At 41.0% G+C, this 18,477-nt stretch overlaps 1 protein-coding gene across 2 annotated transcripts in view; it reads right to left on the bottom strand.

Annotated features, from left to right (window-relative positions):
* Nucleotides 1-5,309: 5,309 nt before the first annotated feature.
* Nucleotides 5,310-18,477, bottom strand: part of LOC129826622 (serine/arginine repetitive matrix protein 4-like) — a 131,580-nt gene continuing 118,412 nt past the window's right edge. For both annotated transcript variants that reach the window (XM_055887543.1, XM_055887544.1), the window contains 6 exons: nucleotides 16,323-16,488; nucleotides 12,838-13,169; nucleotides 12,426-12,632; nucleotides 12,211-12,312; nucleotides 11,895-12,053; nucleotides 5,310-9,101 (listed from right to left, as the gene is read on the bottom strand). In XM_055887543.1, the coding sequence (XP_055743518.1) occupies nucleotides 8,819-9,101; nucleotides 11,895-12,053; nucleotides 12,211-12,312; nucleotides 12,426-12,632; nucleotides 12,838-13,169; nucleotides 16,323-16,488 (1,249 nt within the window). In that variant the 3' untranslated portion in view covers nucleotides 5,310-8,818. The remainder of the gene's footprint in view (nucleotides 9,102-11,894; nucleotides 12,054-12,210; nucleotides 12,313-12,425; nucleotides 12,633-12,837; nucleotides 13,170-16,322; nucleotides 16,489-18,477) is intronic.

The raw sequence follows: 18,477 nt of genomic DNA, 5'->3' as shown, positions 1-18,477 counted from the left end.
TAGATATTGCTGCTATTGGTACTAGATGCACAAACATTTCGCTACACCTATAATAACATCTGCTAAACACGTGTACGTGACCAATAAAATTGGATTTGATTTGATTTACATAGTAAAAAAAATGCTCTTGTGCACAATTTAACTGGGCGCTCTAGAAAGAGCTCCCATAGTGACTGCAGCAGCCCCTTCATTAGCCCTGTCTACTTATCTATTACAACCTGTCAAGCCATAGTCTTGATATTATTCTATTCATTGTTATTTCAGACCACATTGTATGGACACCACAATTGGATAAATACATTTGAACTGTGTTCGAAAACTCATACTAACCGCACTAACCATACTATTTGTGACGTACGTTAAGTCTGTATTATGCTTATTGGTCATAGTATCGATATAGTTAGTATGCCAATGTCGTACAACATTCGGCAAAATATGAAGTATACAAGCAGTGGACACTATTTCCGTGCTTTTAGGGCCCATAATACAATTCTTTCCGAAAATGGGCGTGGCTTCACAACATTTTCAGATTTGAAGAAAATTGTGGAAAATATGCAGCCGAAGTCCGACGAGTGCAGATACAAATTCATTGCTTTAATTATGACAAATGTTAAGAAAATGTTGAGCAATGTAAGAAAGTAATGACGTTTCAAATAAGTTACGTTACACGTCGTGTTTGGCTGAACATGTGTTAGCTACGGTATCCTTACGAACTGCGTAGCATATCATTACAGCGGTATGTACCTGTATGTTAGCTAGCTACCTAAGTAACATCGTTAGTAGGCTACTAATACATCGAACTTGCCAGTATATTAACTATATGCTACCTAACAAACTACCCAACGTTTATTGACTTGATTAATCACATCATTCTTAGCTTAGCGGTATAGTCGTTGTGCATTCTCAATGGACATTGTTAATTTGGGTGCGTTCATAAATTCGCTCTGGCCATCTACTCCGATTTCAAAGCAATCTTGTCTGAGTGTGCCAGAGCGCAGAATAACTGATGAATTTACAAACGCTCAACACCTGTTGATAATGGTCGGTGTCAGTAAACGTCGGAAAAAAATCGTTACAGTCACCAACGCTCCAGATAACATGAAAACAGCCTAACCAGCTCTGCTTGGGCGAGTAAAATGGTCTCTCAAGTGTTCTCTCATTTGTGTCTGGAAGTAGCTAGCAAGCTAGTCAATGTTAGCCAGTTGGGTTGGGTGCATGACTGCCATTGTGAGGTCAAAACGCTCGGATCAACGCTACTCCTCGGTCAGAGCGTCCAGTGCGTGTTCTGAATGCTCCAAGAGTGGAACTCTCTGAATTTACGAACCGACAATCTGATAACGCTCTGAATTTACGAACCGACAATCTGATAACGCTCTGAATTTACGAACCGACAATCTGATAATGCTCTGAATTTACGAACTGAGAATCTGATAACGCTCTGAATTTACGAACTGACAATCTGATAACGTTCTGAATTTACGAACTGACAATCTGATAACGCTCTGAATTTACGAACTGACAATCTGATAACGCTCTGAATTTACGAACTGACAATCTGATAACGCTCTGAATTTACGAACTGACAATCTGATAATCCCCCAGAATTTACGAACTGAAATCTGATAATGCTCTGAATTTACGAACTGACAATCTGATAACGCTCTGAATTTACGAACCGACAATCTGATAACGCTCTGAATTTACGAACCGACAATCTGATAACGCTCTGAATTTACGAACCGACAATCTGATAATGCTCTGAATTTACGAACCGACAATCTGATAACGCTCTGAATTTACGAACCGACAATCTGATAATGCTCTGAATTTACGAACTGACAATCTGATAACGCTCTGAATTTACGAACTGACAATCTGATAACGCTCTGAATTTACGAACCGACAATCTGATAATGCTCTGAATTTACGAACTGACAATCTGATAACGCTCTGAATTTACGAACTGACAATCTGATAATGCTCTGAATTTACGAACTGACAATCTGATAACGCTCTGAATTTACGAACTGACAATCTGATAACGCTCTGAATTTACGAACTGACAATCTGATAACGCTCTGAATTTACGAACCGACAATCTGATAATGCTCTGAATTTACGAACTGACAATCTGATAACGCTCTGAATTTACGAACTGACAATCTGATAACGTTCTGAATTTACGAACTGACAATCTGATAACGCTCTGAATTTACGAACTGACAATCTGATAACGCTCTGAATTTACGAACTGACAATCTGATAACGCTCTGAATTTACGAACTGACAATCTGATAATCCCCCAGAATTTACGAAATGAAATCTGATAATGCTCTGAATTTACGAACTGACAATCTGATAACGCTCTGAATTTACGAACCGACAATCTGATAACGCTCTGAATTTACGAACCGACAATCTGATAACGCTCTGAATTTACGAACCGACAATCTGATAATGCTCTGAATTTACGAACCGACAATCTGATAACGCTCTGAATTTACGAACCGACAATCTGATAATGCTCTGAATTTACGAACTGACAATCTGATAACGCTCTGAATTTACGAACTGACAATCTGATAACGCTCTGAATTTACGAACCGACAATCTGATAATGCTCTGAATTTACGAACTGACAATCTGATAACGCTCTGAATTTACGAACTGACAATCTGATAATGCTCTGAATTTACGAACTGACAATCTGATAACGCTCTGAATTTACGAACCGACAATCTGATAATGCTCTGAATTTACGAACTGACAATCTGATAACGCTCTGAATTTACGAACTGACAATCTGATAACGCTCTGAATTTACGAACTGACAATCTGATAACGCTCTGAATTTACGAACCGACAATCTGATAACGCTCTGAATTTACGAACGCCCAGAGAGCACTCTGGCACTCCAGATTGAATTTATGAAACACACCCGAAGTCATAAAATGTCTAGCTAGTAATGTTTTGTTATGCTAACAAGATAGCAAGAGGTTGCATAGCAACATAATTAACTTGCGGTAGACAGGCGTAGCGCTAGTACGCTCAACTGAAATGATACCGTTCGTTTACAGTATACTAAAATTAACTAATAGTATATACTCATTAACTATGTAGTATACAGTATGAAAGTATGGGGATTTGAACAGAGCTCTTGTTTGGACAATCTCACAGCTAAATATGGCACAGAAACCTGAAGATTTATGTCAAACTGCAATCAAGATTAAAGACCAGTAAACTGGGAACCAGCCTCTCTACCGTGTCTCTGGAGTACAATCACCGTATATTTGCCTATTTACACCAGTGATAATTACCTGCGATTGTCAATCTCTTTAACACACCATCACAGTTTGGGAGTGATTCAAGGCTGCAAGTTCCTTTACACTATGATCAATAGAAAAATCCTATCAGATTTCAGAACCAGTCATATTGGACTTGTATGGGGTTCTTTATCTTGGCCAAAATCTGCTATTATTTTCTCTATAGGATTTTTTGACTAGAGGGCCCAACAGTATCACGTTTAAAAATTAAAATGAAAAATGATACATTATGGAATTAAAATTTAAAAGGGCAATCAGCAGTTGCTACATAGATTTTTTTGACTCTTTATTTAACCAGGTAGGCTAGTTGAGAACAAGTTCTCATTTACAACTGCAACCTGGCCAAGATAAAGCAAAGCAGTGCGACACAAACAACACAGAGTTACACATAAACAAATGTACAGTCAATAACACAATAGAAAAAAAATATATACAGTGTATGCAAATGTAGAAGAGTAAGGAGCTGGGCAATAAGTAGGCCTTAGACGTGAAAATAATTACAATTTAGCATTCATACTGGAGTGATAGATGTGCAGATGATGATGTGCAAGTAGAGATACTGGGGTGCAAAGGAGCAAAAAAATAAATAACAATATGGGGATGAGGTAGTTGGGTGGCTGTGTACAGGTACAGAGATCGGTAAGCTGCTCTGACAGCTGATTCTTAAAGTTAGTGAGGGAGTTTTAAGACTCCAGCTTCAGTGATTTTTACCATTAGTTCCAGTCATTGGCAGCAGAAAACTGGAAGGAAAGGCAGCCAAACGAGCAGTTGGCTTTGGGGATGACCAGTGAAATATACCTGCTGGGGGGCGTGCTATGGGTGGGTGCTGCTGTGCTGACCAGTGAGCTGAGATAAGGTGGGGCTTTACCTAGCAAATACTTATAGATGACCTGGAGCCAGTGGGTTTGGTGACGAATATGAAGCCAGTGCCAGCCAACGAGAGCGTACAGGTCGCAGTGGTGGGTAGTATATGGGGCTTTGGTGATGAAACGGATGGCACTGTGATAGACTACATCCAATTTGCTGAGTAGAGTGTCGAAGGCTATTTTGTAAATGACATCGCCGAAGTCAAGGATCGGTAGGATGGTCAGTTTTACAAAAGTATGTTTGGCAGCATGAGTGAAGGATGCTTTGTTGCAAAATAGGAAGCCAATTCTAGATGTATTTTGGGATTGGAGATGCTTAGTGTGAGTCTGGAAGGAGAGTTTACAGTCTAACCAGACACCTAGGTATTTGTAGTTGTCCACATATTCTAAGTCAGAACCGTCCAGAGTAGTGATGCTAGTCGGGCAGGTGGGTGCAGGCAGCGATCGGTTGAAGAGCATGCATTTAGTTTTACTTGCATTCAAGAGCAGTTGGAGGCCACGGAAGGAGAGTTGTATGGCTTTGAATGATATGTACCCATTGATTCTTGAATGATATGTACCCATTGATTCTTGAAGAGTATAACTTATAAATGCCTCATGAGCTTAGTTCAACTGTCTAACCACATCAGAACACAACATTTAAGCTTGTTTTACTCCAATGTTTGTAAACAAAGTAAATGTAAACAAATAATGTATAGCCTCAAAACATGGTTAAAACTATACTTTTGATATTATTGATGGTCAGTCCTTGCATCCACATCTCTGTCTGTGAATTTGAGAGTGGTACATTTCTCCAGCCCCATCCCTCAGCTTTTTACCGAAACAATGGCGGGTAAAAGCTTTGTTTTTGTTTCTACCGCTGATTACCGCTTAAAGGATTTTTTAACATTTATTTTTGTTTAGCTCACATAATAGAATTTAAAAGTATGTTTGTAAAGTGTCTGTAATATAATAAACATGTCAAAAACAAATGTACTATAGACATTAATACATATATTTCTATAGATTCCAGAATATTTCTTACAATGGGTGGGGTAGTGCCAAGATGGAGGCATGGTGGCTTCTAAACAGCGCCTCCCTGTCAGTCATCTATTGTATATATAAATAATTGCTCACAATATATGGGAAGGGGAGGGATAAGGGTTTATTTTACGGGTTCAAGGGGAGGACAATCCGATTTCAGCTGAAGCATTACAACAAGTCAAGCTCACACTGACACCCTGCTGTGTGCCAGTGGGAAAACGCATCCTGGCTCTCCATCTCCACATTATTGCTCATTCACAGAGAAAATGAGAGACTGCATCATTTAACACACTGGAGCATCAGTCTTATCATGCGCCTTGTTATTTAACCTTCTGTTTTCAACATGATCAGGCATGGAGTTCAAGCACAAAGACCTATATAACCCACTGATATAGTTTCCAATATTTCTCAATTCCCCCCCAGTTTCCCAAATGCTTTCTTGGCTCGCTGTCACACCCTGATCTGTTTCACCTGTCCTCGTTATTGTCTCCACCCCCTCCAGGTGTCGCCTATTTTCCCCAGTGTATTTATCCCTGTGTCTCCTGTCTCTCTGTGCCAGTAAGTCTTGTATGTTCCAAGTCAACCAGCGGTTTCCCACGTTCTCCTACTTTTTTCTATTCTCATTTTTTTCTAGTCTCACGATTTTGACCCTTGCCTGTTTCTGGACTCTGTACCCGCCTGCCTGACCATTCTGCCTGCCTTGACCACGAGCCTGTCTGCCACTCTGTACCTCTGGGACTCTGATCTGGTTTTGACCTTTTTGCCTGTCCACGACCATTCTCTTGCCTACTCCTTTTGGATTAATAAACATTGTAAGACTCCAACCATGTGCCTCCTGTGTCTGCATTTTGGTCACGACTTGTGCCTTGATACTCGATTATTTTTCTTTCAGTAGAAGTTCAATGGCCATTATAGAAACACATCATATAGCCTAGTAATGGTGATGGAAAATCAGAGCGCTTACAGCTGAGCTGACAACAGTGAGGCAATGTATCTACACACAGTACATGTGTTTACCAAGTTTACCATACCAGTACATGTGTTTACCAAGTTTACCATACCAGTACATGTGTTTACCAAGTTTACCATACCAGTACATGTGTTTACCAAGTTTACCATACCAGTACATGTGTTTACCAAGTTTACCATACCAGTACATGTGTAGATTCATTGATCATTTGATTGACTATTCCACAAATTCTAAATTAATTATACTTCATCCCTCATATAATTAATGTATACAGTGCCGATGCATATTTACACCACAGTAATTACATATACATTTTATAGTTTACACTTTACCTCATGGAATGGTATTTTAGGGCCTCGAGGGAGTGGTTCACCTAAAAGCATAACTACCATGTAAAATACTTGTCATCTTCCTCCCAATATATCTATACTTTTGGACAAGTCATTGAACATTCAGATAAAGGACCTCAGATGATTATACAGTACAATGCATAGAGAACAGACCCTCTTGCCTGGAGCACACACTGAACGAAGATATACAATGTGACAGATTAGACATAATACAGAAATAAAACCATTTCAATGATATACAGTACGGGCAGGAACAGCGGTTCTAAATACTAATTTTATTCAAACAGTGCACTACGAGCCCACATAATATATAATTTAACAAATACAGTAGACTATTCATTGAGGCTAAAAGTCATGGTTGGGGTTGTCTTCTCTGACACACAAGCTTTTAGTTTCCTCTTTCTTTTTTTCTGTATTCTCGGTTGTGGCTTTTTATAGGACATCCTCTGAACAAAATAGCATTCCCCTCAAAAGAGAAGAGGGGAATAGTTGAAGGTAACATTTCAAAAAAAGTGAAGTAGTATTGTCTGAATCTATATGCCATTACATTGTTTATTGTAGCCTGGTCCCAGATCGGTTTGATCTCTTGCCAACTCCATTACTTTCAATGGGTGACATTGAGTTGGCGTGAAAGCACAAACAGACTGGCATTCAGACTGTCCATTGTAGAGTTTAAACTGGAACTTTCTTCATTCAGACCATAACATCACATCATAGACAGAGTAGAACCCCAGTGACATAATGGTGTTGCATAGAAACAAACAGATACCATTACTGAGAGGTGACACAAATGCAGAAATATGATTGTAAACACGTTACAAGTATGCAGGACACTAAAACATTTTTTAAATTGTCCTTCGGACAGGCAACAAAACAAGACCGATGAGGTTCTGAAATACCAAACTCATTACCAAACTCAATTCAAGCAAATTATGTTAGAGTGCTGTTTCAGACCGTTATACAAAATAGTAGATTCATCCAATGTTGAATTTCCTCTCTGTCAAAAGAGTAAAACCTTTCAACACTCTCTCTTATTCAAGTTTTAGTCAAAGGAATCAAACTCATAGAACACATAGAACTCATAGAACACATAGAACCCATATAACTTATTGAACTCATATAACTCATATAACTCATACAACACATAGAACACATAGAACTCAGAACACATAGAACTTATAGAACTCATAGAACACATAGAACTCATAGAACACATAGAACTCATAGAACACATAAAGATCAACCATAAATAAATACATTAATACATAACCACCAAGATGAATGAAAAAATATGACAACCTAAATATGAATCAGTGTTTAAATTGTCATTTAACCCCTACCCCAGGTGTTGCAATTCAGATATCGAAATTGTTCAGTGTCACTCGGGGTTGTAAGGGAAAATAATGCTTTCCTGGACATTTTCAGGATATCTGGATCATGACAAACGCCTTTCTCAGTCCTGGTCTTCTGCAGAGTGATTTGTTAATTCACCATCATTTTACAAGGAATGACATTTCAAATGGTTTCCACTTGATCAGAGGATAAATAAAACTGGTATTTGAGCTGACAAGCAGTTTGTTTGCCACCGGGACCACCTCCTCCTCCTCCTCCTCCTCCTCCTCCTCCTCCTCCTCCTCCTCCTCCTCCATTTCTCAGAGGAGGCATGTTTGTGTTCTACCTTCTGAAGAGCTGGGATCAGAGAAGCAACCCACCTTTTTCTACGTTGCTGAAAAACACGCTGTTTGAAAATACACACATTCACAAACCTACTGAAATTGTCCCAAAAGACCTTTCTAGTGCACATCCCAGATCATAAATTAAACGTAAGAGTTCTTATGAAACAAAGAGTTTATCAAAGGGTAAAAATGAATGGTGCTCCTTCATCCTTCATTTCACTCATGGATGTCAGAGGAAGAGTGTCACAAGACAAAACTGTCTCTGGACATTGCACTGGGGATGGACAAAAATGAACGAAAGACAAAATTCAATCAATCTATTTCCAATGGTTTCTGTCTGGGCAATGTGAACAGCACTGGTACAATTCAAATGGTAATTCATCTGCCAAGCAATTCAATGTATGGTAAAACAATTGCTTGAAGGTTCTCGCTCAGAGATCTAACATGGAATGATGCAAAGAGATGAAAACATGTCCCCATACTTTCGCTGTTCTCCTGTTGACTTGGGGAATCATAGTGCAGTCTCCTCTTCAGTCTGTTGATAACTCAGTCTGTTGCTAACTCAGTCTGCTGATAAGTCAGTCTCCTCTTCCTCAGTCTGTTTTATAACTCAGCGCCGGTTCTTGTTCTTGCTGTAACCATCCAACGAGTCATAGCTCCGACTCCGGCTCCGACTCCCAAAGATGGAGTTCCAAGACGAGCTGCGACTGTAGCTCCTGTAGGAGGAGTAACTCCTACTTCTTCCTCGGCTCCTACTCCTGGATCGGCTGAGGCAGAGGCCAGGGCTGGGGCTGCGGCTCCTTGTGAAGAGGCTGCTCCAAGAGGATACGCTGGTAGAGCGACTGCTGGACGAAGGACTGGGACGGAAGTAGGGGATGGGTCTCTTCCTGGCACTGTGAGGAATCAGAGAGATGGTTAGCATGAGAGGGATTGGACTAAACACATACAAAATGTGAAAAATAAGTTGAAATTCAATCAACTGCAAAGATTTTGGAAAACATGCATTGCGGTTTCATTCTGAATGTTTCTGCTGAATCGGAGGTGCTAACCACATTCCTCTCATGGTCATTGGAAATTGGATATTGTCATGAAATCATAGCTTTTTCTTAACATACAGGGTGAACACCACATTGATTGAATACCGGCCTAAGTAATCATGCCTGGATTGTTATGTTACACTTTCTTCAGAAAATTATTTCAGCTCGTGTTCAGGTCAGGAGAAAGTTATTTTAGATATAGCTGTCACACCTTGAAACAACATTATACTGTGAACATTTCAATGCATAATCATGAGCAGAACTGTTTCATTTACACTGCTTTTGGAAGGTATTCAGACCCCTTGACTTTTCCCACATTTTGTTACGTTACAGCTTTATTCTAAAATGGATTAATTAAAACATCTTCCTCATCAATCTACAAACAAAACCCCATAATGACATCACAATACCCCATAATGACATCACAACACCCCAGAATGACAAAGCAAAAACTGAAATACCTTATTTACATAAGTATTCAGACCCTTTGCTATGAGACTCAAAATTGAGCTCAGGTGCATCCTGTTTCCATTGATCATCCTTAAGACATTTCTACAACTTGACTGGAGTTCACTTGTGGTAAATTCAATTGATTGGGCATGATTTGGAAAGGCACACACCTGTCTATTTAAGGTCCCACAGTTGACAGTGCATGTCAGAGCAAAAACCAAGCCATGAGGTCAAAGGAAATGTCCTTAGAGATTCGAGACAGGATTGTATTGAGGGTTAGATTTGGGGAAGGGTACCAAAATAATATTGCAGCATAGAAGGTCCCCAAGAACACAGCGGCCTCAATCATTCTTAAATGAAACGAGTTTGGAACCACCAAGACTCTTCCTAGAGCTGGCCGCCCGGCCAAACTGAGCAATCGGGGGAGAAGGGCCTTGTTAAGGGAGGTGACCAAGAACCCAATGGCCACTCTGACAGAACTTCAGAGTTCCTCTGTGGAGCTGGGACAACCTTCCACAAGGAAAACATCTCTGCAGCACTCCACCAATCAGGCCTTTATGGTAGTGGCCAGACGGAAGCCACTCCTCAGTAAAAGGCACACGACAGCCAGCTTGGAGTTTTCCAAAAGGCACCTAAAGAACTCTCAGACCATGAGAAACAAGATTCTCTGGTCTAATGAAACCAAGATCAAACTCATTGGCCTGAATGCCAAGAGTCACATCTGGAGGAAACCTGGCACCATCCCTACGGTGAAGCATGGTGCAAGCCAGCAGCATACCACCCTGCATACCACTGCTGGCTTGCTTCTGAAGCTAAGCAGGGTTGGTCCTGGTCAGTCCCTGGATGGGAGACCAGATGCTGCTGGAAGTGGTGTTGGAGGGCCAGTAGGAGGCACTCTCTCCTCTGGTCTAAAAAAAAAAATATATCCCAATGCCCCAGGGCAGTGATTGGGGACACTGTCCTGTATAGGGTGCCGTCTTTCGGATGGGACGTTAAACGGGTGTCCTGACTCTCTGAGGTCATTAAAGATCCCATGGCACTTATCGTAAGAGTAGGGGTGTTAACCCTGGTGTCCTGGCTAAATTCCCAATCTGGCCCTCAAACCATCATGGTCACCTAACAATCCCCAGTTTACAATTGGCTCATTCATCCCCCTCCTCTCCCCTGTAACTATTCCCCAGGTCGTTGCTGCAAATGAGAACGTGTTCTCAGTCAACTTACCTGGTAAAATAATGGTAAAATAAAAATAAATAAATAAATGGTGGTGGCAGCATCATGCTGTGGGGATGTTTTTCATCTGCATGGGAGACTAGTCAGGATTGAGGGTAATATGAACGAAGCAAAGTACAGAGAGCTCCTTGATGAAAACCTGCTGTTCGGTGCTCAGATCCTCAGACTGGGGCGAAGGTTCACTTTCCACCAGGACAACGACCATATGCACACAGCCAAACCAACGCAGGAGTGGCTTCGGGACAAGTCTCTGAATGTTCTTGTGGCCCAGTCAGAGCCCGGACTTGAACCCGATTGAGCATCTCTGGAGACCTGAACATAGCTGTGCAGCGACACTGCCCATCCAACCTGAGATCGGCAGAGAAGAATGGGAGATACTCCCCAAATACAGGTGTGCCAAGCTTGTAGCGTCACACCCAAGAAGACTCAAGGCTGTTATTGCTGCCAAAGGTGCTTCAACAAAGTACTGAGTAAAGGGGTCTGAATACTTATGTAAATGTGATATGTCCGTTTTTTATTTATTTATAAATTAGCAACACTTTTAAATAAAAACATCTGTTTTTTCTTTGTCATTATGGGGTAGGTTAATGATGGGGGGGGGGGGGGTGATTTAATCAATTTTACAATAAGGATGAAAGTAACAAAATGTAGAAACAGTCAAGAGGTCTGAATACTTTCCGAATGCACTGGAGCTGTCTCGCTTGATCCATTGCAGCTTGTTTAGACTAGTAGACAAGGAATCAGGTTTATTGCCTTCCTTTTACAGTCCAGTCCTTCAACAGTCTTTGAGGCAAACTGGGGGCCATTGTCGATGATTAAAATAAAAGGGACTCAGTTAGGAGCGAACCAGGCTTGAGTCTGTGGTTAGAATGAATACGTTTATACCAAGTATAGTAAAATAATAAAAGAATAAAAACATGCCTGTCACAAATGTGTGAAAGTGTATCAGCTGAAAAGAGAATAGCAGACCTGGTTATCCTCCTGGCTTCCAGGTGACTGGGTGAATCTCTCCTCCTTTTTCTCATGGGAGAGTAGGACCTGCGTTTTTGCCTCTTCCCGCTATGCTTCTGACTGTTGTGTTTCACATCTTTCTCCCAGGAGCTGGGGTCCCTCTTCCTCTCTCGGACCCTACCAATGTCAGATGGCATCTCTCATTAGCAATTCTATAATTTGTATATATTTTAAACCCACCATACTGGCACCTTCTGCTATCATCATGCTAGTACAATAGTAGTGCCAGAAGTGGTTACCTGAGCTAGAGTAGATATGCAAAGCTTTTTTTTACCTGTCTTCACTGTTCCTGGAGTATCTTCCTCTGGACCTACCACTGCCTACACTTCCTTTCCTTCTCAAACCAGCTGAGTAGCTCGGTGAACGGGAGTATGACCTTAAGACAAAGCACAACACATTTACTTCAATGGAGCTCAGGGAAAGCCCACATTATTTCAAGTGGCTACTGGAGGTGTCAGTGAAGTACATTAGAACCTAAGTGAAACCAACCTGGCAGATGACAGCGATCGGCTTTGAGAGTAGCGTCCAGAGTGTCTGGAGCTCCCAGAGGATCTACTCCTGCTTCTGCTGCTGCTGCTGGAGGAGTTGGCTTTAGTCCTCTTACGTGAAGAGGTGACCGTCCTCAACGGAGAGATGGAGACAGTCTTCTGAGGTCTCCCCACCTTGGCTCCACATCCTGAAGTCTTCACCGGCTCACTGCAATGATAACAGTGGAATTCCATCAATGTTTAATCAATGTCTGCTGCAATTGTGAAAATATAGAGATGTCCTCCTTACACTATGTATATGGATGGCTTACATTTTGAGAAAAAAGTAAATCTAGGAACATTTCTGGTCCTTGACTTCAAGTAGCACTTTTCATCACCTATAGTACGATATTCTTTAAGGATGGAAAGCTCACCTCTTGCCGTTCCTGTTGAAAGTTGCAGTAGACAAACCACCTTCCACATGCAGAGGTTTACACAGGGAAGCATAGCTGGTCACAGAGTTCCCAGAGTCGGACGCGTTGTCTCCGTCCCTGAACTTCAGTTTCTCCGGTGAAGCCGGCGCATGGCAAAGGACCTTTTTGTCGCCGATGACGTTTGACTGTGAAATGCCGGTTTTGGTCGATGGTGGGGAAGACGTGTCGTTCCCGGAATCGTAATCCTGTGGTCCTTTGCTCTGATTGGACAAAGTGTGTCGGAGAATCACTGTTGTGTTTAAAACCTCACCGCCAGGTTTTGACTGCAAGACCTGTAAACAGACAGAAAGAGGATGTTGCTTTACTTCCAGAGATGTTTTTTTTTCTTTTTTCGTTTAGTTCAATAAGCAACTACCTGTATGATGCATTGGGAATACTCTACAAATGCACGTATTTCCCTTCCAAAACACAGAGAATATATATATATATTTTTTAGGGGGGGGGGGGACAGAGAACTTGAAAAGATTATAGACGTCATGCAAATTTGTGTCATGCGAATAACTTGGAAAGTAAAACTAAACTGAACCAAATTGAAAGATTTTTTTAATATATATATTTTTTTAATAAACTGAACTAAAACAAACATATGAAAGGAAGAACAAAATAACAGAACATAAAGAAGAGTTACTAGTGTGTGAATAGAAACTACCAACGGCTTTAGCTAAGTCCAGTGAGAGAAAGAGAGAAGTACAAGAGAAGGAACAACAACGACCCCATTACAAAGCCTGTTTTAAAGAACATTGAACAAACATCACAAAATGGGCATTATGTGGAAATGAAAAGGACTGAAGACAGAGATATCCCATCAGTCTAACTTAGAAAGTCCTCAGAATAGGACAGATTGTGCTTTTTTCCCTGCAAGAAGAAAATAATTAGCCTGCAGCGAACCCTAAGGTACAGTAAATCCCTAAGTCTGCGGATAGCATCGACTTACCAATCAAGATTTCCTCCTTAAGTAGGTAAGGTGTAAGAGAAAGGGAAGAGCGGGCAACATAAGTGCATCATTAGAGTCGTAAATTGCAAGAGAAAGACAATAACCCTCTCTTCAAACCCAGAGCCAGTTACTGTTATTGGCATGGTCCTTTTCTTCCCATAACTGAGATTGTTTAAGAGTTTTCTCGGGGCTAGAAGCCCATAACAAGCTTTTATTGTGTAGTCAATCTTGAATACACGTTACACGTCTGTGAGGCCAAACTTAATGTACTTTAGAATAGCTATTCATACCAGTTTTGTAAACTAGACTGTAGCTTTTGTTTTTACTAAAGTAAGTTAATTCGTTTAAGAGTAGTTGCTAAGGACTATACAGGAATAAAATAAATGTTTTTCCTGCTGAAGAGAACTAAGAGACCAAGAGACTAAGAGACCTCTGAACTAAGAGACCAAATGATTGAATGTTTGGCTAACCCAAATTCATTCCCTCCAAACAGATTATAATCTCTCTTTACCTATCGATTGCAAATCGCTCATAGTAGATTGATTAAACTCTGCCCTCCCTAAGTCTTTTTCAGATAATCCAGTCCCCAGGCTGCAACATCAGACCATAACTAACACTGAAAACCCCAGGCTGCAACATCAGACCATAACTAACACTGAAAACCCCAGGCTGCAACATCAGACCATAACTAACACTGAAAACCCCAGGCTGCAACATCAGACCATAACTAACACTGAAAACCCCAGGCTGCAACATCAGACCATAACTAACACTGAAAACCCCAGGCTGCAACATCAGACCATAACTAACACTGAAAACCCCAGGCTGCAACATCAGACCATAACTAACACTGAAAACCCCAGGCTGCAACATCAGACCATAACTAACACTGAAAACCCCAGGCTGCAACATCAGACCATAACTAACACTGAAAACCCCAGGGAAAACATCAAAACAAAACCAGCCATCACAAGCCACTGACAAATATTCTTCAATCGATTCAATCTTGCTCCTCAAGTACTGTCCTAACAGTCAGTGTTCTTCTGCTGGCAATCAGAACACTAGTTTCTCAACGTAACCACCAGTTGCACTGAAAGCAACCCTAAACACCCACACCCACCATTTTGTTAAGTCCATTTGGAATATGTAGCAGTTGAGAAGCCGTTTTAATATCTGCCACATATTCAGTATTGAAACTACCTGGGAGTTAATCAGTGTGTTTGTTCTGTTCATACCCACCTTTCCCTTTGTGGGCTGCATTGACTGGGAGGAAATATCCAACATACCCCAGAAATTAAAGACTTTCTAAACTATTACTACCGTATCCGTATTAAAATTAGGACTAATCTACTTTCATTGACGGTGAATTTAATTAAAACCCTTGAAAATTAACACAAAGTGAAAAAACGTAGTAATATTGCCACGTAGTTAACCAATTGTAGATAATCCCCCCCAAAAAAGAGGTTGTGTTTAGAATACAAAGCATGCGTCACCGTTGGTCTATAGCTTATTGCATTTCAATTACCAACCCTGTGGTCTGTGATGAAAAACATCTGGGGAGTAATTAGCATAATTTAATGATCACTGGAGAGAAATTAAATATATCTCACGCCTCAGCGAGCCTGAGACAATGAGTCAACCAACAAACGGAGCTGAGCTGTGTTTAAAATCAAATACATTCCCAGTAATAAAGAACCTAGGAAACGGACACTTTCAAAAGTAAGTTGTAGCCACTGCTAAGTCTTTTAGATCTGACCGATCACTATCACCCAAGTCTCCAATACTGCTGCAATGCTGGGCCAATAGCAATCCATAAACAGTCAATAAAAATTTGCGTTTTCATGAAAAGAACTAGTACTTATATGCATGAGCTCAAGAAATACAGCTGAATTGAAGACACAATAAACGGCTACAGTATGTGTTGGAATCGGTCATTGTGCTGATCATTTCAACTCATTCTTTACCCATTAGCTTTTCACAAAAAACAGTTTGACTGCATCCTCTGCACATTATCATTAGCTGCCTAACACCAGCAAGTTCACCGGGGGCTGTTTCTGCTATGTTTGTGATTATTTAATGGTGTTAGATTAAAACAGAAAAACAAGAACAGATGACATCACTGCTCAATGAAGAGTTCATTAAAAAAGATGTCAGGAAACAACATGAGTTTGGACAGGCCATGTAAAATTAGTTGGATTCAAAAGTGATTTAGATCGACCCTCGAAGGAATTCGAAAGACTATATTCCCAAAGATTTTGATGAAAGATGTTGATAGAAAAAAAGGTAAAAGCCATGACATAATTAGATTTTTTTTTACAGTATATCTGATGAAGATTGTTTGTAAAATAGTTTGATCTTGAGAGAGGATATGGGCTAATAAACAATCTGATATTCAAGGAAACAATGAAGCAAGAGGTCTTACATGACCTTAATAGAGTAATACCACCGGAAGGGATTTTCGTTTAGACTCAAAGTCCCGAGGAACACTTACGGTGCTGGTAGAAAGGACGGAGCGAAAGATTGGAGTTGTTTTACACACTGACTTGGCGGCCGGCTCCCACTCAAACCCTCCGTGGTCCAGTGATGTACCAGGATCCTCCATCAGGGCTGCTAGGCCTCCCAAGGCAGGGTGATCCACTGATTTGTGCAGATGACGTCTGTGGACACAAATATTAAGGAGTTAAAAACGTCACTACATCAAAGTCTACAATTCGGTACAAACTTAGTTTTGCTGAGAGCCTTTTCTGGCCCACAATCGTCCAGATATACTGCCAACTGTGCTCGTTCGGGATAGGACAAAAACGATTTAGTCAAAATAACACTAATTGTGCAGCCGTGAGAATACCTATTTGGGGTAATGTAATCACTGGGACAATGTTTACTGTTTGAACAGCTGTAGTTGAAGTCATGTCACAATATCATCCGAAGGACTTTAATGACTGGTGATGATTGGCTTAGTTTCTGACAGTGGAAAAACTGCAGTGGACAGGGGGACACAGGCAGCCAGCTCAGGATGTGCCCCAGACTGTACAGGAGAACCAGACAGCAACCTCATAGTAAATGTCATCTATGGCTGAACAGGGATCAACCCTCAGCTGTTTACAGACTAATGCCTGCAACTCTGTCGGTGTGTGTGTCTTTGTCTATGTGTGTCTGTGTGTGTGTGTGTGTGTGTGTGTGTGTATGTGTGTGTGTGTGCGACAAACCAGCTCGATATATAACCTAACCCTCAGACATGCAAACACTACTGGCACAGATACCAGTCAACCAGCCAAGCTAGGGGAACGAGAATTTACACAGACACAGCCTTGCCAAGTTGTGGTATTTCACATTTCAAACTAGAGCTACAGCTGTGGACACGAGCCGGAGAGCTAAGTGGGTTTTTATGGCTAGGCTTGACGATTATACAACTCCAGAATGATTATACCGTTCCATAATGCAGTTGGGGTATAATCGTTTCAACGGAAATAGTTGATGTAGAATCGCTGAGTATTGAAGATTATTCAGATTGTCCCCCTGTCGTCTTCCCCATACGACATAGACTGGGTTCCATATGGCACCCTAATCCCTATACAGTGCACTGCCGCCGCTGTTCTAACGTAGTGCGCTATGTGGTGAAGGGGGCCATTTTGGGACGCAGACAGACTCTCGGCACGGTCGGTGGAGCGCAATCGGTCGGTCGGGGTAAAGCCTGCTGCTGTTCAATTTCGGTCATGATGTCCTCTGCCGAATATTGCAGGTAAACTCCCAATAATCGAGAGATCCAGAAGGGATTCAATGCAATCATCTCTGGCTTTAGAATATTTCAGTTTGAAACATGGGCTCAATTTGGTCGTCTCTCTGTCACCAGTGTGAATGAATAACACATGACTGATCAATTGGACAAAAGACAGAATTAATTAATGAACAAACAAACAAATAAATGAAATGTCAGATGAATGACACTAAAGAGATGTCTAATATAATGACACTATAGAGGTCTAATATAATGACACTATAGAGGTCTAATATAATGACACTATAGAGGTCTAATATAATGACACTATAGAGGACTAATATAATGACACTATAGAGGTCTAATATAATGACACTATAGAGGACTAATATAATGACACTATAGAGGACTAATATAATGACTCTATAGAGGTCTAATATAATGACACTATAGAGGTCTAATATAATGGCACTATAGAGGTCTAATATAATGACACTATAGAGGTCTAATATAATGACACTACAGAGGTCTAATGAGGCCTAATGAATTTAACCCAACCTAACCCATCACCTCAAATCCTAAATCTAGTCCAGACTGACTCAAAAAATGATCCACCAAATCCCTATCAGTCAGTCACACACTGGCCTATCAGTCAGTCACACACTGGCTATCAGTCAGTCACACACTGGCCTATTATTCAGTCACACACTGGCCTATCAGTCAGTCACACCTCTGGCCTATCAGTCAGTCACACACTGGCCTATTAGTCAGTCACACCTCTGGCCTATCAGTCAGTCACACACTGGCCTATCAGTCAGTCACACACTGGCCTATCAGTCAGTCACACCTCTGGCCTATCAGTCAGTCACACACTGGCATATCAGTCAGTCACACACTGGCCTATCAGTCAGTCACACCACTGGCCTATCAG

The sequence above is a fragment of the Salvelinus fontinalis genome, chromosome 28, assembly GCF_029448725.1.
Source record: "Salvelinus fontinalis isolate EN_2023a chromosome 28, ASM2944872v1, whole genome shotgun sequence".
Taxonomy (NCBI): Eukaryota; Metazoa; Chordata; class Actinopteri; order Salmoniformes; family Salmonidae; genus Salvelinus; species Salvelinus fontinalis.
This window is presented reverse-complemented; position numbering and strand designations above follow the sequence as displayed.